Source organism: Manacus candei, unplaced genomic scaffold, assembly GCF_025592945.1.
Source record: "Manacus candei isolate 608988 ecotype Guabito, Panama unplaced genomic scaffold, ASM2559294v1 h1tg000015l, whole genome shotgun sequence".
NCBI lineage: Eukaryota > Metazoa > Chordata > Aves > Passeriformes > Pipridae > Manacus > Manacus candei.
In genome coordinates this window covers 10,913,197-10,937,334 of record NW_026138063.1, presented here as the reverse complement: position 1 = coordinate 10,937,334, position 24,138 = coordinate 10,913,197, and the positions used below count along the sequence as shown (strand labels likewise).

The 24,138-nt window shown below is 43.4% G+C and overlaps 1 protein-coding gene across 11 annotated transcripts in view; it reads right to left on the bottom strand.

Annotated features, from left to right (window-relative positions):
• LPP (LIM domain containing preferred translocation partner in lipoma) overlaps positions 1-24,138 on the bottom strand; it is a 331,679-nt gene that overhangs the window by 177,891 nt on the left and 129,650 nt on the right. For all 11 annotated transcript variants that reach the window (XM_051782312.1, XM_051782316.1, XM_051782313.1 and 8 more), the window contains one exon: positions 6,431-6,543. In XM_051782312.1, coding sequence (XP_051638272.1) covers positions 6,431-6,543 — 113 coding nt within the window. The remainder of the gene's footprint in view (positions 1-6,430; positions 6,544-24,138) is intronic.

Sequence of the window (24,138 nt, the reverse complement as noted above, 5' to 3'; positions counted from 1 at the left end):
TACTTTGATCATCTCTGATCATTATAATCAGCAACATTTCTGACCTTTCTGTTTCCTCTCATGGTTTTTTAGAAGGTCCTACACCCTTATTTACACGTGATCTGTATTAGGCTTTTGCTTTCTTCTGTTCCCTCACTTCATCATGCCGTATGCCCGATTATGAAAAGCTGCCCTGTTCCGTCTCTGAAAGCATCTCCCAGCCCTCTTCCCAAAGAAAGCACAAGTGTGCCCAGTGCAGGTCCCAGCACATCCTGTGTGCTGGATTACTATACTAAACAATAACAAATACATTAAATAACACAGTAATAATCATGATGAAAATAATGAGCACAGTTAACTGTTTGGATCCTTGCTTACTTTGTAGTCCTTGCCGAGAGGTTCAGCTGTTAAAGGCTGTCTCGCATTATAACATTGCCAAGATATTAATAGCCAGACAGGGAGATGAATGGCACGCTTACGCCATACAATTAAAACTTTTCCAGTTTATCCTTTCAGTAAAAATTGTGGTTTATAATAAGCATCTTTGTCTATCCTGAAGAGAGCAAGGACTGGAAAGTTACATAGATGGGAACAGAGGTTCATTAAAGATTTAAAATAGAATGTGGTTTGGCATTGTAAAACAAACATGCGTATAAGATGGGTTGCATCAAGAGCCGCCTGAAAGAAGTGCTCAGTATTCCTTCTCTCTTGTGATCCTGGATATACTGGTCATGCTACCCACAAAAAAGGGCAAAAAAGTAACATAAAAAATGCGCATGCTTGTTCCCAGTAATGTGGAGGTCTGCTCTATACCCTCACTCATGATGCACTTCTTGTACATATAGGGTAGATAAATACACACGTGAGAAAAACATGCATTTTATCTCTCATGCATCCTGATATTCATCAACACATACAGATGTTATAGTACTGATTTTTCTCACCTTAGAGTGTAGAAACCCCTATTATAGAGCAAACACATATTGACATGTAGAGACCCAGTGAGCATTTAAACATACAGAGAGCATACATGTTATTTGTTTAAGTCTAATTTACAGCACAGCACATTCCAGTTTCCCAAACACATGAGGAAGGCAGAAGGACGGAGACAGATGAAAAGCATTCCTGCAAAGCCAAAGTTTGAGTAAGAGGGTTACCATTACCAGGTAATCTATTTATACTGTTGGACACAGCTTCAACTTAGATAAAAGGCAGACGCTTATCACATGGATTTTAATAAATCAGGTTAGGAGTGCCAGAAATCCGCAAAAGCTGGATCTCAAATGGCAAGCAATAGACACAGACTGTGGCTTTATTTACAGAGTTGCTGGGAGCTACTGCTGCCTGCCCAGAGTCAGGCAGTCCGGCCAGCAGCGAGAGTTGCCCTGTGTTACCCGTGTTCCTCGCCAGCAAGCACCTACATCCAGGCCAATAATTCTGATGATTAACAAAATCTAGCACTAGAGGGAGGCTGAACACATGTTCTGCTCTCTTTGGCCTTTTCAGCTTCTCCAAACATTAAAAGGCAGGTGATTTAAGCAAGCCTAGCACCCACGGGCAGAACCCAGCCTCCAAACAGGAGATGTTCTTTTTAAGGCAGCACCCCCCCACACTGGCAAATTTCATGCTCCTTCCTCCCCAGCTATTTGTCAACATGTGTGCCCAAAATGAAGAAATAAATCTTAAAAAAATAATAATTAAAAAAAAAAATTCCTCTGTTCCGGTTGTTTCTTCAGCCGGTGAGTCACAGCCCACAGAGGCAGCGCCGCCGCCGCCGCTCGCGGGGAGCGGAGTCGGGCAGCGAAACACCTGGCAGCCTCCTCCATAACAAGGATGAGGCTCTCGCTTCCCGCATCTATCAACACATTCCCACCTTCTCCCAGGCGTGAGCACAGGTCTCCTCTGAACAGCCTCGCGAAGGAAGGCGCACACGCCTTCAGACGGCGTTTCAGATTTTCTCTTTCCAAAATTCCTTGGCATCAGAAATCTGAGCCCTTCGGCTGATTTTCTGCATATCACACAACAGGATAATGGGATCAGTGAGTTCAGTAGGTCTGAACGTGGGAATAGTTCCCTAATCGTGTAGCTGCAGCCCTGCAGCCCCTCCAAGCATAGGTGGTTATAACATGAACTGGAATATTAAACTATTTTATATTGCACTTCATGCAACTGCTCAAAGTCTGATTATTTCTACATTTTAACCCCCAACCTAAAAACATTTCTTCACATCCCTTTTGATATAGCCCAAATTCTTCCTTTGTTCAGCCACTGATGGTGCTTACTCATTAATTTGCAGTTCTTACAGTAGTGAGGCAGTGGGATGTAGCAGATAGAATTGCTCTGGGATGCAGGAGATCTTGGTCCTATTTTTAGCCTGCTACTGGTCAGCTTGGTGACCTAGGCAAAGTACTTTCCCTGCTCTACCTTCCTTATCAGGAAGAGACTGGTATTTCTTTTGTAAAGTGTTTTGTGGCCTGTCAATAAAAAACACACTGATAACAGCCAGAGGTTGCTGGGAAAGAGGCAGTCTCCTCTCTGAACACAATGCTCTCCAGCCCGTGTTGCAGCAGCATCTCAGATCCCAAATGAAAATCAGACCCATTAGTGGATGCAGGTAATTAGTAGCAATTTTTAAATGGATGTTTTCCCAAGGTGGCCTTTGGCAAGTTGGCAACTGAGGGTCATATCTGCTCTGTGCCACTCAGGTCCTGCCCCAACATGAAATGCTGTGCTCTGAACCTCTCCTTTAAGGAGAACTGGTCATTTCAATCAAAGCCAGTGAAGACCTGAAGCCCCTGCAGCACCCATGACCCCCGAGACAGCCTTCATGAGGATGGGGCACAGGACAGGGACTGGCTTCCCACCCCACTGCACACAGTCCTCATCCCTAAGTAACCCTGCCTGGCAAAGAAGAAAGAAATTGCCAGTGCCATGAGCAAGGGTCCTCTCTGTGAGCAAACAGGGCACTTGAGAGGTGGCTCATGCAAGTTTTTCACTTTTTCTTTCCCTGGTCTGGGCAGAATGCCTGTTTTGAAACTAGAAGGCAAAAACATAATAAAAATCTGCCTCCCTCCCTCCCAGATCTATCTATTTCCCTTCGACAAACAGTGATTTCATTTTTCTTCCCGTCCAGAATTTTTTTTCTTTCTCTTTTAAACTGAGCCCAGGCCAACGTGGCAAAAGGCTCTTTGCTCATGTCCTTATTTGTCAAACACACCATCGCCGCGCCCTCACCACCATTCTGGGAACAAGTCCTTGCCTTCGCCGGCTGACTGCAGCTGAAGGGGAACTTCCCAACACAACTCTTCCCCATCCCAAACACACACTGTTTAAAATAAATATTTCCTTTTCTTTCTATTTTTTTTTTTCAAAAAGAATTCCAGCTAATAAGAAAAGAGTTCAAATTTCTTTCCCCTTTCCTCCCCAGCACTGCTGTGAATCTGAATATGAAGGATCTAGATGGAAAAACAGAAATTACAAGAAAATGCCAGATCTATCACAAAGGTATTTCATGACCCAGCCCTCCTCTGATTTCCATCAGAGCATAAGTGAGATACTAAAGTACCTTCTTGGATCTGATCCTAAGTGGCCAGTTCCACTGCCCAAATAGAGATCAAGAGATAAACAAGGCTATGAAAACTGGGCATTATTATTTTAACTGCTGCTCTTAAGCTACAACTTAAACTGCAATAATCTGTGCAGCTTTTAGCCGTCTGCTAACAGTAACACACGAAATGATAATAAACTAAACGCATATTCTGCTGTCCTCATCAACTTAACACTTAGTATAAAAAGCTTTACCCTTATTTCATAAGTTGTCATCGGCACTGTGCCATTCAGAGAGAAACTTCTGAGATAAAATGGCTGATTTGCTGGAACAGATAAATTTCAAACTCTGGAGTAGATCTGGAGGGTTCTCACCGGGTCCACAGGGGCCAAAGTGCCCCAGACAGCAGTTTCAGGCCTGGTCAATGCTCAGGAAGAGGGTCTGCTGCTCCAGCACTTACATTCAGCAATGGGGAAACTGAGGCATGGAAATGAAATGGTCTGGCATTGGAGAGCAAAATCAGCCTGTTGGAGCCCGACACAACACATGCTCATGAGATCCCTGATTTCAGGTAACCATTTCCTGAGAGCTAAGAAAGGATTCACAGTAGAAGGAACACAGTCACCACTCGTTCTGCTCCTTTAGCACAAGAATGTCTGTTCAGAGTTGTGAAAATTACTGTGTTCACAAAGGCACTGAACAGCTTTCTCCATCACCAGCTGCCCTTTTCCTCCTCTCTTGGGCTTTACATCTTGCTTCAGCACAGCTTTAGCTGTTCTTGAAAGATAAGGAGCTGATCTTGCAACACAAAACCCTGCTGGCTCCTGACTTTAGCCCTGACTTTTGTCCGCTCCTGATCTACAGAGGATGGAAGGGAAAAGAAAGGGGAATAGGTGACAAGAGAGGACAGATTAAAGGCAGGGAGCCATTTTTGCTGCATAAGAGTACACCTGGGGTGGTGACAGGAAGGAGTGCTCAGGTACAACTCATAGGCTCACCTTCCTCCTAACAAGATACCATGCAAAGGAATCTTGCTCTAACCACGCTCCTGCCAAAGCCCAACATAGAACGCAGCTCCAGCCTCAGTTTCCCAAAGCCAGAGAGAGAGATGTGATAAAGAGCAATTCCATGAGCTCAGCAGGAAGAGCCGTCCTGTCGGGTGGTTCTACCAAGGGGCACGTGCCCGTGACAGCCCCGAGCGGCTCAGACACACTTTTGGACCTATGGCAGAAGGGAGGCATGTGGACCTGAAGACACCAGCTCCTCCTTGGGCAACGTGGCAAGAGGGAAGCCTGACCCTGAGGAATTACGTGAGGCATCTCGACCCCTTTCCACTACTCAGGCTCCTGTGCAGGCAGCCATGCAGGCAGTGCCCTGCCTTCGCCAGGAGCCTGCTGTTCCACGTCTTCCCAGGGTGCTCTGGAAGCTCCTCGGCTCCCACGGGGTCCACTCTTCTCAGAGAGATAAAAGACAGAACAACACTTGCTGGGGAATTACTTCATTCCCCCAAGGCTGGGAAAAGCCATGCTCTGCACTTGGCGAATGTCCCTGACGGCTGCAGCCTTTCCTGGCAAGGGAGAACACAACTCACAGTAACCCCTTCCTGCTCAAAGGCTGCTTCCAACACCGAACCCACTGCAGGAACAGGCTGAGGCTTTGTGATACCATCTGAACATCTTGCCATGGGCAAGAGATCACAGCAAGCCCATGAGGGAGGGAAATGTTTTCTTTTTACTGAGGCACAAAGTAGATTAATTGACTCAAGAGTTTGTGAGAGGGTCAAGAACTAAGTCAGGTCTCTTGAATCCTGTTTCATGTCTGCCTGCTGGCCTATTCTCAGGTTCAAACCCACCGAGAGACACAGGACAGCCACAATCTTCCAGGGCCATCAAGGGCAGCCACATAGCTGTCGGTATGTGCTTACACAACTCTCACCAGCCTCAAACCTACACCACGCTCTCTTTGTTCTCACTGCTCCTCACAGAAGGCTCTTCCAGACCTTTGGAGCCTCAGTGCTTATAAAATTTCCAAACACCAGCATGAAGGTACTCCTGGTAAGCTCAGTCTCTCCTGTTTCTGCACCAACACTCACATAGAGCTGAATTAGGGGCTTAATCCCCAAATGTATTTCAAATTTCCAACCATATCCCTTCCTCAGCCTTCCTTTTGCTCAGCTAACAAGCCAAACTCTTCTAGTCCCCCCTGGCAAGATCAGTTTGTTACTCCTTGATCACCTCGACTGCCTGTCCCTGCAGTCTGAATGCATCTCTCCAGAATGTGCCTGAGCAAACACAACAGTAGCTGGCACTCCAGGCAAGCTTGCAATGTCTGCACAAACGTGCTCATACCTTTCAAAGGTGTTCAGGGTATGTCCACACCCACTTTGGACATGCCATCATCACCTGATGCATCTTAGAATTTGCATTTTCATCCAGATGGCAAATCTAGAAGATCCAATCCAGCAAAGAGGGGGTGAAAAGGGTCTCAGTGACATCACTGAAGCCTGGGCCAGGGCTTATTTTCTTCACTTAATTTTAGGCACCGAAACAAAGCACTTTTAGGATCAGATTACTGCCCTGAAGTCTCTCCACAGTCCATGGAAGGAGATGGCCATTCCAGAAAACAATTCATTCTGGGAAGGCTTCGCTCCCATCCACCATCACAAGGACACAAAGCAATTAGTCTTCTAATTCAAGCCGGATGGGAAAAATCCTTTAATAGCCCAGCAAGTTTTGAATGGAAATATTCCCTGCTTGAGAAACACAGCTTGCTAAAGCTGACTTGGTTATTCCTGACACATGATTTTTAACCACAGAACTCTGCCACCTCATTTTATTAGCATTCATTCATTTCCACAATTTTTGTGTCAGTTGTGCACGAAAGATAAAATTCTTGTCTTCTTACCTGCACATTGTAAGTAACATCATCCAGAGGGGGTGGGGGAGGAAAGGCACCTTGTGATGATGTGATATTCCCGAGGTCATCCACAGGAGGTGGTGGGGGAGGAAGAAAGTCCCCTAGGAGAGAGAATGGGAGAATTTAGGCTCATCAGCATTTGCCCACATCATGACATGGATGATCAGGACGAACCCTGCCCTACTCGAAGCTCTGCCAATTGGTTTCATGACACAGGACAAAACACATTGTTTAACCATTAAATCTTCAGCTGCACCCTCCACCCCTGCTTCAGGAGATGGTTATGACAGCTCATTAACACTGGCAGATTGCTCAGACTCCACAGCAAAAGGTGACATGCTACAAAGCCTGAAGGCACCAACAAGTGGTTCCACAGATCAAAGCTGCATTTCAAATCTGCCATAGGCAACTACAAAATTTGCAACTATGAACATCCCATGTCTAACCTTGCAATGGATATCATCCAATTCACTCCCATTGTGTGCTAAACTATGCCAGCTCTTCTTGATCCCTATAAAGACAGCATCAGGTGCTACCTAAAAGCAGGGATTCCCTGCTGCAGAGGACACACAGAGGGCTGGAGCAGGAACCCAAAATCTAGACCTGCCCATCTCCTGCATCCCTGCTGCTGGCAGGCAGCCACACTTCGCAGCTCCCTCTTCCTATTGGGACTTCATAGCTTCATGTAAAGAACTTCTGGGAAGATCACAGAGTCTTCTCAGTGACAACAGCCACATGACGGGCCAGTTGCAAGCACAGAAGCATGCACCTCTTTTAACTTGGGAGGATTTTTACAAGGGGGCTTCCATTTGCTCATCTTAAACTTCTAAAAGTGCCAATGGGATGACAAAGCAGAATACTGGCTGTGAAGCCATCCAGCTTAGAAGAAATGGGAGATGGGAGCAGAGAGAAGTTATCCTTGAGAACTTCATGCGACATGGGAGCACAAAAGAGAAAGAAAACAGGGAAAGAGCACACCACACTACCAGGCTCTCAAAGCACCTCCTAAGGGTGCAAAAAGAGCGTTTGCCATTAATACTGGATTTGTCTCCTGGGAAAGCAGCTGCCTGCAATTTGGACTACTTTGGTATGTTTTTATTTCTCCTTATGAAGCTTGATGCTGCAAAGTAGAGCTGTTTGCAGTTGGCTCTCCTATGTGCAGCACCTGGCATGGAAGTTTCAGATTAACAAAAGTGTGATATTTCACATCTATAGGAACTGTTGCTTTTGGAGGATTTTAACCCTTTTGGAAGGAAATATGAGCTCCCTGCTTGACCCTCCCTACCTCCATGCAGCCTCCTGGCTAGAGACCCTGAGCACCATCCCTAAATACCATGGAGCAGGCTCAGGTCAGAGAGGTGCTGAGCCAAACCCCTGTGACCTGCAGTCTGGGCCACCTGTGCCCAGGTTCAAAGCCCTGGGCTCAGTCCACCCCAGTCATGGGCACCAGCTGAGCAGCACCACCAGCACAGCACCTCCATGCAATCTGCCATGGGAAACAGATGGGTCTGCAGCCCTGGAAAGTTTTTCTGTTCTATTTCAAATCACTCTATGAAAGACACAAACTCCCCCTAGGACTTTCAGGGATGTTATTTCCCAGGAAAGTAATTTCTTCCCATTTTCCCCAAAGTGAGCATGAATGGGACTCAAAAAAACCCCCTGTGAATCCCTAGGAAAGTATCATCCTAAATACAGATGCTCAAAGACAGTTTGAAAACAACACACTGAAAACTAATTTAAGACAACCATGTTGCTCCAATACATAAAATCCCATGAAACCTACTGGCTCATGTCTATTATAGAGTTCAGGATTGATTTTTTTAAAAATTATGTCCAATAACATCTGCAGTATCTTTGTCTATGCCCTGTAATTAATCCAATCTTTTATTTCAAATCATGTGAAATACAATAAAGAGTAAAAAGAAAAGTAGAAAGATTTTGAAATTAATATCTAAGTGTTTAGTTCTAAAAAATGCTGGGATGTTTGAGTGCTAAGTAAACTTTTCTCCTTTGCTCTGAAAATGACCCTCCAACCAGCCAACGCGATTTTGCAAACAAATTCAACTCCAGGGGACACATACTTCCCAAAAAATATGCTTCAGATGATGTTTCTCCAGTTAGTCCTGGCTCTGATGCCAAAGACTGATCTCCCTGCACAGCACATTAGTCAGACTCCCTTGCTTTATTACAACCCTTCAAAACATCTAAGAAAAATCAAGGTAGAGAATGTGTTGGAGGGGATGAGAGAGGGAAAAGGGCAGGTTTTGTGCATAAACAGAAGGGAAAAATAACAATTGCTATAACAGAAGGGGAAAACAATGACTGTTAAAACAAACACAAACCAAATACCATTTTGCCCCTTCGCAAGATCCATTCCTCCTGGAAGAAAAAACACAATGGCAAGATTTTTCTGTCCTTGGGAAAAGGACAGAAAAAGAGAAGAGTCCTTTCCTGGAGCTTGGAAGAAAACACTCTTCTTTGCAGTAGGAGACAGCTGGCTTTACTGCATCCCAGACCAGCTCTTCTGACTATGTCCCATGTTAGATAAGCTGCTGGCTCCACTCTCCCCACAAATGGGAAGGTTTTTAGATTGGGAAGCAGAGAGCAGATGCCTGATGAACTGGGGGGACCTTGCAGATGTTTGGCCTTTTCCTGGTCCTCTGCGAACAGATGGGCTTTTCTCCTTCACAGCTTTAGTTATTTATTCTGCCACTGTGCTTTCCTCTTTCCCACACACAGCCACAGGACCCGACGCTGTTCCCACTGCACTCACGGGAGAGTATTCCCTCGGATGCAGAAGGGAAAGCTGTTACTGTATTATTATTATTGGCATTGCTGGAAGTCTCCCTCCGGCACAGAGGGAAGCAAAGACTAAAATCTGTGTCCTGAGCAGCGTATGATTCTAGATGACATGTGGAAGAAACAGGTCTTCATTTTAGGGAGTAAAAAAGGAGCTTACACTCCCTTTAAGCAGGGTGTCCCTGAAATGCTCCTTGGGGATCTTCCTCAACCACAAAGCTTTGCAAGCCAGACAGATTTCACTTGCTTAGAGCTGGGCAAGGCATGTGAGGAGGTAGGAAAGTCCATGTTCAGAGGGAGCATATCACTGCCACCCACTGCTGACCACCTTCAGCATCAGACAGCTATGTGGGCAGCTATCTGGAGAAGGGACCGTTCCCTGGTCTGCATGGATGCAGCAGCAGCCACAGGGGAAAGGGGCTCTGGGTTACCAGTTAACCATGGGCTGGTGGAGGACACATCCCACCCTGAGCACTCAGCCTCTCCTGACTGATTTAATCTGGCTTTGAATAAGGGATAAGATGGGCAAAAGGCTCATTAATATTGATTACTGTTCAGCACCGAGATTGGTATTTTGGTTGACTTTCACCTGGCATTAGCCTGAACACTTGGATGTACTTGGAAGTACTTGGATGTACTTCAAGTTGTAAGAGTGACTGCACTGAGTTCTGTCAACAAAGAGACATCAAGGCACCTCCAGAAAGCAATTTATACTTCAAGGTAGGTGAAGGGACTTGCCTTCAAATGGCAAGTCTCCCCGTGGAGGCAGCCTGAGGCAGGTATGTTTGGAGGTAGGGAATCACATCCTGCCCCTCCTCACACTGCGACACAGCCTGCCTTCAGCTCTTACAATGAGAAATCTCTACCCATTACCATACATTTAGCAGAGAAAATAAACACTCCTTGTTGCACCAGCTACTTGTTCCTTCTTTGTAACAGCTGTGAAGACCGTGAGTCAACCTACAAAGGGGCTGAGCAGTGAGAGACACGAGCCAGCTCGGTTATTTCAGATACGACGGCGCAACATGCCGTGAAACCGCAGCTCTGAGCTCTTCTCTCAGCACTCGTGCCTGCTCCTGTGCCAGGGCATCACCCGATGCAACCACCAGAGATGACACTGTCAGCCCTGGTAACATTCCACTCTAAGCAATATAACTCTTGTATATTGTGCATCCAAGTAATTAGACAGAAATTAAGTGAGTCCATCATGGCTATGCTGGGAAACTACAGCAGAGCTATAAGGAGAAGTGATGCCTCCCAGGCTCTAGCCTGGCTTCTGGCTCTGATAGAATCTGTGCTATTGCAGATGCACTTGCAAGGTGTTACCCTTCTCTGACCCAAAATTTCCTCTTACACTTTCCAAGGAGATTTGGGCATTTCATTATTACACTTTTAAGTATACAAATAAAAAATTGTTCAAAGCCTTAACAGACATCTACATCAGCACAAGTTGTCAGGCTCATAACATTTTTGCCACTGGCTGCCTGATGCCTTCTGAGTCCAAGTACGAGCTGAGAAAAACATCCTGCCTCATGCACTAAGCACCGTTCTCACTTACAGTCTAACCTTTAAATTTTTAAGTGCACTTCAGCTTTTGCTGGATCAGGCTCGTGTCTCAAGTCATCTGCCAGTCAACAAATGAATTGCAGCAGAGTGATTGTCTCCCTCCTTGACTGACACAGTTGTTTAGACATGAAGATTTGCAGCTTTGAAACTTCTAGATATGAAGAAGGTCTCACATGTTCAGTAAGAAGAGACTCTTTGGAGAAAAACATGAAGAAACAAAAAAGCAAAACACTGTATTTTCTCTGAAACAATAACTTATTGAAACCTATCAACTAACAAAACTGGGTCCACACTGGTCTTCCCAGATCTCTGGCTGACATCTGAGGACTATATGCCCAGTTGTTTCTCATTTTTTGCCTTCCAAGCAAAAATAATCCTTTCTCATTGTCATCTTGATAATTTCTGCCTCTGAAGCTGGTCCAGAATCAGTTTGAATCACCTGAAAAACACAGCTCAGCCCCGACTCAGAGACCAGACTAAGGACAGTGATGGAGCAAATCCCCCTGATGTATTTCTGTTCTGATCCACACAGACTCCATTTGGCAAAGTACTGAGCAGACACAGGCACTGCCTGGTCAAGTGTTTACCTTCTACTGCAAAAAGCCAAAGCTTGCAATTTGATGATCTACAGTGAAACAATTAAGATTTACACCTAAACCCTAATTCATTGAGGGCTAGACCAAAATACGGTTGATTGAGGCTACCATGAACTTGTATTCCATGATAACCATTGCAAAACCTGCAGAATATTACAGTATTACTATGTGCTCTGGGAAACTTCATACTGCAAAGTGATGTCACAGGATTTTTATAGAAAACTTCAGCTAGATGTGACCTGGTGGCTCTTAGGTGTGAACACGCATCTCACTAAGTTTTCCCAAAATGAACATTTTCCTGTAACATCTGTACTTAACACAAATAACTAGGCAAGAAAAGCACATTATTAAAATCATGTTTTTTGGTCACAACCACCTTGCAAGAGGTCACTGACACCACATCAGTACAGGGGAAACTGTGGCATGATGACACACACCAGCTCCTCAATCCACCTAAACACTGGTCTGTGATTCTTAAAATAAAGCACCTCCAACAACCCAATTGTTTAAATTACCACTCTTACCAATCACTAATCCTACCATTTCAACTACTTGTGCTAATCAGCTACTGTATTAATAAGCATGAGGCAGAAAAAAAAAACGCACACTGGCTAATTTCATCCTCTGCATTTAAAAAAGGAATACTGAGTCTGTCAGGTAGTTGCACTGAAAATTTACTTCACCACCTGCTAGCTGAAATATTGCTTTTATGGATTTATATTGTATTAAAAGGTCACTGGCTGTTTAAGTCTTAAACAGTTTTAATCATTCTAAAAGTCTCTTAACAGTAAGAAAAGGAAGCTCAGAACAAACAGCAGCAGGGATTCTAATTAAAAGGGCCAATTCATCTAATTTTATTTGGGGTTAATTATTCAGGATTCACTCTCTGATGTGTAAGGAATAGCAATTAGTAATTTTAGTGATTTGAGGAACATTGGAGGTGTAATCAGTTAAAATGAGTGAGTGTTTACAACACAAGATGTTGAATTAGTTTCTCCCAGCTGGAGAACAGGAACATTAGTCCCCTACAGTTCAGGACTATGAATCGCAGTCCTGCTTAAAATATTCTCTTCAAATAAAAAAAAAACAAACCACACCACACGCCAACAATCATCTGGTAATTTTGTTTACTACATGGAAAGTCAATAGGCGACATGTACCTACCATGCCAGCTTATGCATCCTTACCTCCACCCTCACCCTGCCATCCAACTACTCAAACCCCTGGGATTCACTGGAAACAATTCCCAGCAATTTTCCTATCTGTACAACTCCAGCCAGACTACAACCCTCCTGCCTTTCACCACAGCTGGCTGAGATAATGGAAGAAGCAGCCTGTGAAACTTTGAAATGTTAATTAACTTCAGTGGTTAAATATACAGAGGAAAAATGACCGTGCGATTAACTTAAAACCTCTAGGTACAATTTCTCCTGCAAACACAAATCCAAAATAGCTCTGCTGGAATTGCTCTGGATTTCTTCCAGTGTTACTAGAGCCAGACTAAGGTACTAAAGCTTTCAGGAGTAGCAGATGAGACTGATGGGGACAGAGAAGCTGCGTGGGAGAGTGCCAACGGGGAGATCCAGCACTGGCTGCTCTGACATTTGGGTCTGAGCTGAGGCAGCAGTTCAAAAGCCATTTTTTACCCCCTCTCAAGAGGTAACTGGGTTTTACCACCATAGCCAGGTGCTTCAGTGGGACTGGAAGCTGGACCCTTTGCATTGCCCACAAGTTTGTGACTGTTAAAAGGAGTGGCATTGGCACACCAGGCCAGGCTCACTGCAAATGATGCAGCTTTTACTAAGCAACTTAATTTAGAACAAACAGATGCTGTGTTAGTGTCCTGTACATAGATCTTTCGCTCCAGCTCTGGTCACCTACGGGGAAATCCCCTCTACCCCGGGGTTTACAACAGAGCTCACTGACCTCCCTCTCAAAACACCCCAAAGGCAGTAATTAGCACAACCATAGGAAATAAGGGCTCAGTTCCCCAAATTATGCAAAATCTCAGCTGCTTCACCACAGTGGATGGCCCTCATTGTGAAAACAATGGGGTTTTCTGATGAGACTGCGTTTTCATTCAGCTTGTGGCAGCAGACACCAAGCTGTGCCATCCTTCCCAGCAAACTGGGGCTGATGGTCCTGCCCCAAAGGTCACAGGGAGGGGCAGGCAGGTATAATCCAGCACTGGGCTGTCCTCCTCCAGCACAGCAGCCAAACTTCCTACACGTCACACTTGCAATACACATCACTAAGTACAAAGCCATTGATACAAGGCTGCATTTTGATTCTTCAGCTTATTTTTCCATGTGACTGTGAGGCAGAGCACTCCAGCCAATGTGCCACACCAACCTCTCTGCCACAGAGGCAACTTATTTTGTTCACCTCAACAACCCGTTTTCTAAACGTGATGCAAGTAAACCAGCTCTGTTCCCAATCTGAACACGTCACAAGCTGCAGTTCTCTCTGTAACGCTGATGTCTGCTAAGATGAGAGGTCTGCTAGTATCAGAACTCAATTCTATGGAAAATACATCAGTCCTTCACTAAAGCTTAGCGAAGGACTAAAGCTGAGTCAATGCAAGAAACAGCCCATGGCACTGTAAAACTTTAATTAAAATCTGTGCTAAAATAGAAGGAGGAAGAAGAGCCATAAGATTAACAAAAAAGTTCTACGCACCATTCCTTGCCATAGACTTATTTTAGGATGTTGGAGATGTCACCGTGCCTCTGCCCACAAGCATGAAAATCTTTCCTTTGCCTTCTCTCCAGTGTTCATTTGTAGAAGTAAGCATAGAGTTCATCTTTCTTGTGCAGCAATTAGTATGATGAGATCCCACTTTCAGCTGCAGCTGCTCAGGTCCAATAATGGGGACAAAAGCATCTCTGAATGATTCTTTAAAAAATTACAGCCTGCTAGGGATGCAGAGATTTCCACACAAACAGGTGGAAATCAGGGCATCTAAGTCAGAAGGGCAAACCCTGTCCTGGAGGGGAAACAGGCTGCATTCCCATACACCATCCTTCTCCTCTGCAGAGTGAAGGGTCCATGAAACAACTCAACAAGGGAAACGCTGCCTCACTCAGAACAAAACTGGAACAGGTTATCTATTTGTTTATTAGATTATGGTGTTGAACTCATTTGTTCATTGCTAAGAGCTTCTGACAAGAGTTGACATATGCATTAATTTACTAAAGAGGGCTGTTGTGAAGGAGTCGAAAAAAATGAGCTAAGCCACTGGATTAGGACCTCATTCTCCTTGGCTGTTGTTGCATGGCACAACGAAAATGAGTCTGTTTTTTTTGGTCAGCTTTCTCCCCTGAGGCAGCAGACAGGGAAGATGTGGACCATGTCCTTCAGATACAACCTATCTTATCTCCAGCCAAATCCTCTCTGTGCCTGGTGATGAAATATAAAACATTGCACAGATAGCAAATAAACATCGCAGAGCTCTTCATTGCCAAGGGGCTTCCTCAAGTTCTGGAAACTTCAGCCAACAGTTTTAGGTAATGTTTCATTTATCTTTGTCTATAACTGGTTTTGTACTGTTTTCCCATTTTGGGGGCAAATTGCAATCTGAGCAGTCAGAGGAAACCCATGTGTTGCAGCCTTGGCTTAAGCCTCACAGTCAGCAGTGGCCTGCGCTGCAGAACATCTGGAAGTGCTGGATCCATTCTCTTTGCCCAGCATGCAAGGAAGAGGGACAACAAAAACCATGGCCATAAGCAGACCATCCTTGAGTGATGAGTTCAACCTTCCTGCAATGTATTCTCTTCACTAAGTCTTCTGCTCCCTGTTTTGAGAGACTGGAGGAAAAACACCAAGTGGGAAATGCATGTGCAGTGCTCAGATGAACCGACCAATCCAATCCCCAAAGACTGGCTTTCAAACTGGGTCATTTAGTTCCTCCCATCCTCTTTGCCACACCTCCCTATGTAACGCTTACAAACATCCAGACTTGGAAAGATTAAAGCAAAATGTGTCTCCATGAGATGTATCTCAGTTCACTGTTTACACTAATACAAACAGCACTAACTTTCTTCCTTCTATTGCACATAATCAGTGCTACCAGGGAGCAGAAAAGTAACTAGATTTCCTTTCTGCTACAAAATAATTGCTTTCTTATTCACCAGTGTAAGAGTTGAATAGTAAATTACATCCTTTATCTCTGGAGATAATTTAAGATAAAATTAAATGTTGGATACATAGAATTCACCTCTATCTTGTTTTTTTTTCAAAATAAATAGCTAATGCTCCATATCCAAATTTTAGGGACATGATTTAGTGGTGGACTTGGCAGTGTTCAGTTAACAGTTGGACTTGACCTTAAAGATCTTATCCAATCTAAATAATTCTGTGATTCTACCTCTATATATAAATTTATATAAATATATATTTATATGGAGTGGTGGTAGTTTGGTTCCTTTTGCAGGTACCTACTAAAAATGTCACATGTGATCTGGTTAGTTCATGGAAGAAAAATGGGATTAAAATCAAAAGAAAATAAAAAAGAGAGGGATATGTGTATCTTTCCCTGGGTAGATTCCACCTGGAGGTGCTCTACATCCTCTTTACTGTACTTCTTGATAACAGAGAACATAGAGGAGAAAAACAAATGATGCAGGTTTTCTCTTCTTTGAAATGAATTTTACCCTAAAACACTGATGCACAAGCTTTCTGTACCAATGACCACTTTCCAACGTGCCAAAGCTACTATACACACTTATCCGTGCGGTTATTGCCAAATTTGAGCAGAAATGCTTTAACATTTACACATTTGCATAATTCAGTAAAGTAACTGGCTAGGAAAGAACATGCTAAACTGATTTTTTAGGTAAGTAACTACATTTATTTTCCCATATTCCACAAAATCCCCTACCAAGAACCAGCCCATTCTTCTCCTTGCTGATGAGAGTCCAGAGCACTGCGGTGAGGAAAACAACTTCCCATCACAGAGCATTTCCTATCAGGAGCAACTTAAAGTGGGCAAGGAAGAGGTGAATAACTGAGTCACAAAAATGACTTCCCAAGCAGGAGAATTATATTCTCATTCAGGACACTGATGAAAATAGCATTCACTCCCTAAACTGACCCAGGCAGACTGCCTATCCCCAGAATAAAAGCAGGGATAAACCCGTGCTGTTTTGGGGGAAACATGGCTCTCATCTTGCACTCTCAGCAGGAACAGCCATGAGATAGTTATCCAAGCACACATTTTACACATTTTAAGCTTCTGACCGTTCTGAGAAAGCAGTTGATCAAACCAGCAGTTGTGCTGTAATTCTGCTCAGCATATGGTGTCTCCCTTCCAGAGAAAAAGTATTAGGGTCTGGCAGAAGCCCAGAGCAACTGAGAGGGTGCCCTCACCATAAAAACAGGGTCAATTATTTGGTGTAGAGAAACCTGTGTGAGATCACTTCCAGATTGAATTAAAACTTTTCTATTTAACCAACAGAAAACAAATTACTGAAATATTTGTGGATATTGTTAAAAGGAAAAATGCGGAAGAAAATTAAAATCCTCTGCTAAGATTGTGGTTTTGTTTGAAAAGCCAGAGATTTTATTCTTAAAATAAAATGTTGTGGAAAAAAATGGTAACAAATTGTAGTAACATATTGCTACAGTTTCTAGGCTGGACTTCTGAAATCTTCATTCTGAGGTTTGGTTTTCCCTCAGAACTGTTACTTGGACAATTTTAGCAAAAGAAAAATTAAATCAGGCTAGGTGGGGAGCCTCTCTTGATTTTCTTTTGTTCTAACTTTTTTTTCCATCTTTTCTGCAGCAAAGTGCAAATCTATCCTCTTCAGATTAATGATTGATCTTCATTCTAAATCCCTACTTCAATATTAATAACCTCTCAGAAAACAATTAAAATGGATATATTGTTTGAGTGTGTGCTCAGGGAGCAAGAGAAGAGGATAAATCTTCTATGATCACAAAAGCCTCCGTCATACTTGGAGGTCTGCTGATGCCTGCAGTGGCAGACAACAGTTATCCACTGCAGTATACACATCTCCCCATGCTTTAACAGGCACATGCCTGGAGCAATGAATGGGAAGGGGAGAGTGCTTAGCAGCATAGCGGAAGAGTTGGATGGTCCCTCTCACCACCTAACAAGAATCCCTCCATCAGTGAAGTGGAAAGAGTAGGCCTTTTCCTCCATCAGATAGAAATGATGCAGGAAGAACGACTTCCAATTTGACATTACCAGCAAGTGCAAACAGTCAGAGAGACCTCAGGCAGGTTCTTTGCTTGGAAATTATTTTAATACATAGAAATGCCTGATGTGCTGAGGTTTTATGATGAATCACGAACCCTACGTCATTCGGAGTTGCTTACCAGCTCTGAGAATTTTCTAGCCAACATCTCTACCTTCTTCTTGAATCACAGCAAGGACAGAAGTGTCTCCTCCATGACCTAAGCAGTGCCATGGAGCTAAGGACTGTCATTACTCTCTTGCCTTTTTCCAGTCCCAAGTGAAGCAACAGGAAGGCTGTGGTGCTTCTAATGTGGTGTTTTTACAACGTAAAATGACAAAGCTCTCTGCCCTGGTAAAGGTGCACATGGAGATACTTAAGGCAGCAGAATTTTCTTACAGGATGGTTAGAGGACCAGGAACACTTTTTCTACAAAGAGAGGCTGAGAGAGTTAAGGTTGTTCAGCCTGGAGAAGAGAAGGCTCCAGGGAGACCTCAAAGCCCCTTCCAGTACCTGAAGGGGGCTTACAGGAAGGCTGGGGAGGGACTTCTGGCAAGGGCATGTAGTGACAGAACAAGGGAGAATGGCTTTAAACTGAGAGTATGTCTACATTACGTATTAGGAAAAAATTCTTTACCAGGAGGGTGGTGAGGCCCTGGCACAAATTGCTCAGAGAAGCTGTGGACTCCCCATACGTGGAAGTGTTCAAGGCCTGGTTGGATGGGGCTTTGAGCAACCTGGTCTAGTGGAAGCTGTCCCTGTCCTTGGCAAAGGGGGTGGAACTGGATGGTGTTTAAGGTCCCTTCCAACCCAAACCATTTGATGATTCTGTGATATGATTTTATGACCATCTTTGGCAAAGTGAGACGAACTTGAGTCATGGTCCTAGTGTTCTCCTAGAGGAGAAACACCCTTCTTTGGAGAGCATTAACCAGCTTTGCTACATGAAACTGAACAGCAGTAGGTTGTGAAAACTCACACTGCAATTTTGCAATGCATGACTTGCTGCATGCAGTCATCCAAGGTGACTGCTTTATGCAGAAGCAAAGCTCATTCCTAGAGGATTTAAACAATCACAGTCAGATTTCCTTGATGAAAGACACTCTAGTGAATAACAACTTCATTTAAAGAGAAAACATGGCATGTTCAGGTACCAGGGCTGTCAAGAAAACAAGAAGCTATCAAGGACACATCTGAGAATATTCTGAAATTAGCCACTGTTTATTTTGCTACACAAAGAATTTTAAATTTAAAATACAGGCATAACCTAGCTTTAAAATCCAGTAACACATCTAGGCGAAACCCAAATATGTATGTTGAAGATCACTTAAAGAACAAGATTCTCTGCTTTCACAAGACTATGAGATTTACCTTATTGCCTTGTCAAGTCACACTTATCACATTATGTCATGGTGATTAGCATCTTGATTGATTAAAATCTTTAATTCCATTGGATTAAAAAAACTAATTTAAGAGCCACTCAGAAAAGAGCCCAAGTCTGGATCTGATCACAAGCAGAGAACAGGACACTGCGATTGCAGCACTGGTATCTGCTCCCCTCATTCTTCAAGACACTGCAGCTAAAATCATCTAGCCAAGATAGATAAACAAAGGTGTGTGTCAGGTCAGCCAGCAAAACCTTTCAAGGCAATGGTTCCGCAGTCATTATGAGAAAGCAGATAAAACCTACTTTGGCTCTCCCTTACTATATATTTAACATTTGCAAGACAAAAATCAGATGACTGCTTAAAGCTTGGGATGATGCATGCCATCTTCAAGTTATTCTTGAGCTTGAAATGTTTAATGTTTCATGTGGTTTGGAAATGGTTTAAATTCTCTGATGAATTTTTCATGTGCATACACAATTTAGCCTTTATCAAAAAAATCCCCTTCAATTAGGAACTTTGCAAAAAATGAAGAAATTCTTTAGAAGGATTCTCAACACTTTCTTTTCCTGATTTTTTGTTTACCATTTTTTGGTTTGCTAAGGTCTGCATAAAAGATCCTCACGTGGATATTCCTACTGAAGTTATCTGGACTTCGCCATTTGTGCTACTCAGAGAAAATCAACCCTGCTTTCTTCCCATCTCTCTCTCTCTCTCTCTCCATGACTTTACCTTAAGTGAAGCAAACGGGAAGAGAGAAGAGCACTGGGGAGGGGCTGAAAGGTTGCAGACTTCTGGATGGACCCAGCTTTTTACCCTGATCCACCATCAGGAGCTGTAAATCGGCAGCAGCCGTAGAGCAAAGCCGGCAGGAGGGCAGCCTTTGGCAGCAGAGCTGGCAGCAGGCACGTCATTCCCAGTGCAGGAGATGCGGCAAGAAAACAAGCATAATTAGAGCACTGCAATGTGCCAGCTATTCTTGGAGGCAGAACAGCCCCTCAGGAGCTATTGCAGGAGAGCAAAGCGAGGACAGCCCTCGGACCACTCCAACCCACGTCACAGGCATCCCCAGGAACATAAAGCCATCCTCCCATGTCCTGTCCTGCCCCACAGCTCAGGCTAAACATACTGTCTCTCTGCTGCTTTTGTTCTCTGAACACCTTCATTATGCTGAGCATACATCCCCTAAGGTTCCGGGAATATTAACATAAGCCACCCACAAATATTATTTTAAAGAAGTGATTCCCATAGTCCTCCTATTTTTGGAGATGCATCTTAAAAAAGCTTCCCTAATATACTGGAACAGGCCCCATATTGTCTCTTCATGAAAAGAATCCAACTTTACGCTTCTAAATTCACTGGTAAGCAGTTCAGACTTCCTTTTATATTGTAAGATTTCCTTCCCATAAGACGCAAGATATATTGCCTCAAGGGAAAAGCAGCTTTATGAAGAGGAAGCTACGTGTGCCAGAATTGTTCTCTGCCATTATCTGCAACATCCTTTCTCCCTCCCATTGTTTTAATAAATCTGGTCACCAGAAGTACCTGCAGCAAAAATGCTGAAACCCTCAGCAGAGTATCTACCTGCTAAGAGCCCCAAAGAACATCTCTTCTGCAGTCTTCTCGATGCTCAGAAAACTTGGTTTCTGTGCATACCACGTATGCAGTGCTGATAGAAACGTGACCCTGCTAACAGACTTGCTTTTGGCTGTTCCCACCAGAAAAACATTTGAGGAATGGATGGCTCACCAGTAATCTCCCACCATAAATTCTACCTATATTTTTGTAGAATTTTTTGAATAGAAGAATGAAGAAGAAAAAAAAAACAAAAAAAAAAAAAAGAGGGAGAAGAAACACATTACGTAGTGACCCATGTTACAGGGAGGAAAAAACAAAAAAATTTTAAAAATCTGCTGTCTGATGTTGCTACATATGATGCAGAGGAACATTCCCCTCGTGCACACATGTGCTTGCATGCAGCACAGACTCAGTTACACTCCTAAGTTCAAGTGCATTCTTAAATGTTATGTCCCATGGGCCTTCACAAAGTATGTATCAAATTAGGCATTTTCTGAAATGCTTTGCTAAGCAAAAGGATCAGTTTACATATTTTCCCCAAAGATTCTGCTGAAATGAGGCTAAATGGTTGCACTGGTAACTCTCAGGAGATCTCCAATTCTTCCCTGAAGTATTCATTTGCTACGATTTCCCTTTAGTACATTCAGCTTTGGGGAATCACTATGGGAAACTGGGATCAGGGAATTCTCAATGTTAGAAATGACAGTATTACCCAGGGTAGCTAAAGTAACCACAAATCCCTCTCCACTGATCCAGATTCCACCAGGGCCACTGACATCTCTTCAATTTCCATTAAAAATCTCCTCTAGGGGGTATAATCTCCCCAAATTCAAGCACAGGGAAATCCAGGGTTCCCTCAAATTAGAATCTGCTTGATTTGGGACAAAAGGAATCTGCTGTCAGGAGGACTGGAGTTGCTAAAAATAAGCAAATATTCCCAGTGCTCCTGTACTCCTCTCCCTGAAGTGAAATGATCAAGAGGATTAATTTTAGAGTATGCACAGTTTTTATGTGAAAAAACCCAAGTTGCATCTTAGCTTTTAAGCAAAGACCAGATGGAAAGTCTATCATTAGAAATGCCAAAGGGAGAATACACTCAAAGTTCGCTTCAGGATGGAAAGGTCATTTCTAGTCATCCTTGTTTTAAATGTTCTCAGAAGCACTCAAGCTTTTTGTAATAAGATGGTTTTCTTTCAGTTTATCAACTTGACTTCTTCCAAAATAAAATATAAAAAAAATCTCCAAAACAAAACAAAAATCACCAAACAATACAAGACAGAAACTTTAAAGGCAGGCGCCAGCTCCCTTTTTTTTCCTCTCCAGAGCAAAAGAGTCATTAAATTTTTAATGAATTATTGTTTAGATGACAAGAAATGCCACAAAAATGATCTGCTGATTCCACCCAGGGGTGTTTACTTAGAGCTTCACAGGGAGATTTATGAGACGACAGGCAACAGAAAATGTGTCAATGAAGTCTGAGAAGCAATGCTTCGTTTATCAGGTACCAATGTCGATGAAGAACATGTCAACCTGATGAGAAATGGATCAGGTTTCTCCACTGCGTTCAAAGCAACATCCCAAGCCCCCGGTGAAGGCCATATGCAGCTGACCTATATCCACCAGCTCATCTGCATTGTAACTTCCATGCTACTGGTTGTAAGATCTGAGCAGTTCAGTAAGGACCTCCTTTGGGCTAAGGATGCCTTCTTAACATTAGTAGCACACATGTGATGACTAGAAAATGGCAAAATTGTGATCAGTCATGTCCATTGGAGTCATGAGGGTGACCTGAAGATAACACAAATAATACAGTGCTTCCAGCTTTACTCCACTTGCTAACTTATATGAGAGCTACAACCACGCAGCTTCCACTGAGATTTCACCAGTCCCTTGTCTCTACATGCCAGCTAACCGTGAAACAAACTCCTTCCCTGTGAAGATAAGCCCACAGCTGAAGTACTGTATGTGAATAAGCCTGCTGGGACACAGCGTCCAGACCCTAACAGGAAAACATTTAATCAAATACAGACAACTCCATTCTCTTGTTTTCCAACAAATATAAAAAAAGCACATAGATATGGCAATATAAAATTGGCATTTTCACAGTAAACACATCTGTGTCCCAGTGCAGATTATTCCCAATAAAAACTGGAGCTACTGGCTAAAGTTAAAAGTGTTTTTTCCTTGCAGGCTGTGCCTTTTCTCAGCTCAACTAGGCCACCCCTGACAAGAAGTATCTGACTCCAGGTCTTCCTCTGACCTAACTGAGCAGTAACTGGGCTGTGCAAGTGTCAGAGGGAAACGTGCCTTGTGGTACTGCTGAATGAGGGACAACCAGACAAAACCAAGATTCCATTCTCAAAAGCATGCTAAAGAGTTGGGATCAGCAAACAAATGTTTTGTTTCTTGGCCACTTGCAAATGGTGATTACTCCATATGAATTAATTAATAAGCAAGGACAGAATTCTCCAAGTTCTCTTTAGAAACCTCTTAATCCTCCTTTTAATCATTTACCATTTGCAATAGGGAAGGAGTAACAAGGAGGTAAGAAATCTGAGACGATCAAATCTTCCCTAGTCCCCACAAACAGACATTCACTGCCTTCCAGTAGTCTTGACTAATCATTTTAATAAGTAGTGAAAAGATTTTGAAATTAAAAGCTTATAGAAATAAGATGCACCTTCCTGCTCCTTCTGTTGCCTCATCAGTTTTCCAGATCCTCTCATAAAGAGCTTTCATGACAGAGCCAGAACTGCTACAAGAGAAAGCTCTGATTTCAGCTCCATGTCAGTCACTGTCCAAACACTGAGAAACCTCTTTACAGCTCTTGGATAACAGTGGAAAAAAAAGGTGGAAAAAAAAAGCAAAAAAAAAAAGGGTAGCTCAAGTCCTAAGACCAGAACCACATTTGCAGGACAGAAAAAAACCCCCCTCTGGACTCAGTATAAACAAAACGGTCAAGTATTAGAAGGAGGAGACAGGGAGCCTCACAATTCCTTTCCTGCAGCCCCACGTTTGTGGTGACAACTGCACTTTCCTCTGATTAAATGTGACCTTTAGGCCCTGACATTTAGGACCCGATTCCCCAACTTGTGTTACCTCCTCCTCCAGTTTCACAGGTGGAATTCACAGCACTTTAACGTTTAAATAGTTGGCGACGTTCATCAAACACGAGCCCATGCCTTATCCAATAGAGTCTTAAAATGGAATATTCCCGCTCCAGAGACCCATGCCATGCTGGATGTTCAACTTACACGAGGCATTGGATGAGCCCTATCTCTTAGGAAAATCAACATACCAAGTGAAAGCTCATCTCTCAAAATAGTCACCCTGCTACTTTATTTCTCTTTTATTTGTTTCCCCACTGCAGTTACAAAACACATTCTCACTGGGGCAAAAGGGATCGTTAGCCAGAGCACTTCTGGATGCACAGAGGCAGTGCTAAATGTGCACCAGAAACAGAAATTTTATAATGGTCTTTCCACACAAGAAGGCATAAAAAGGCAAAAGGACCCTCCATTAGCTTGTCTCCATGATATCAGGAAAATATCATATACTCAGAATGGAATCATGGT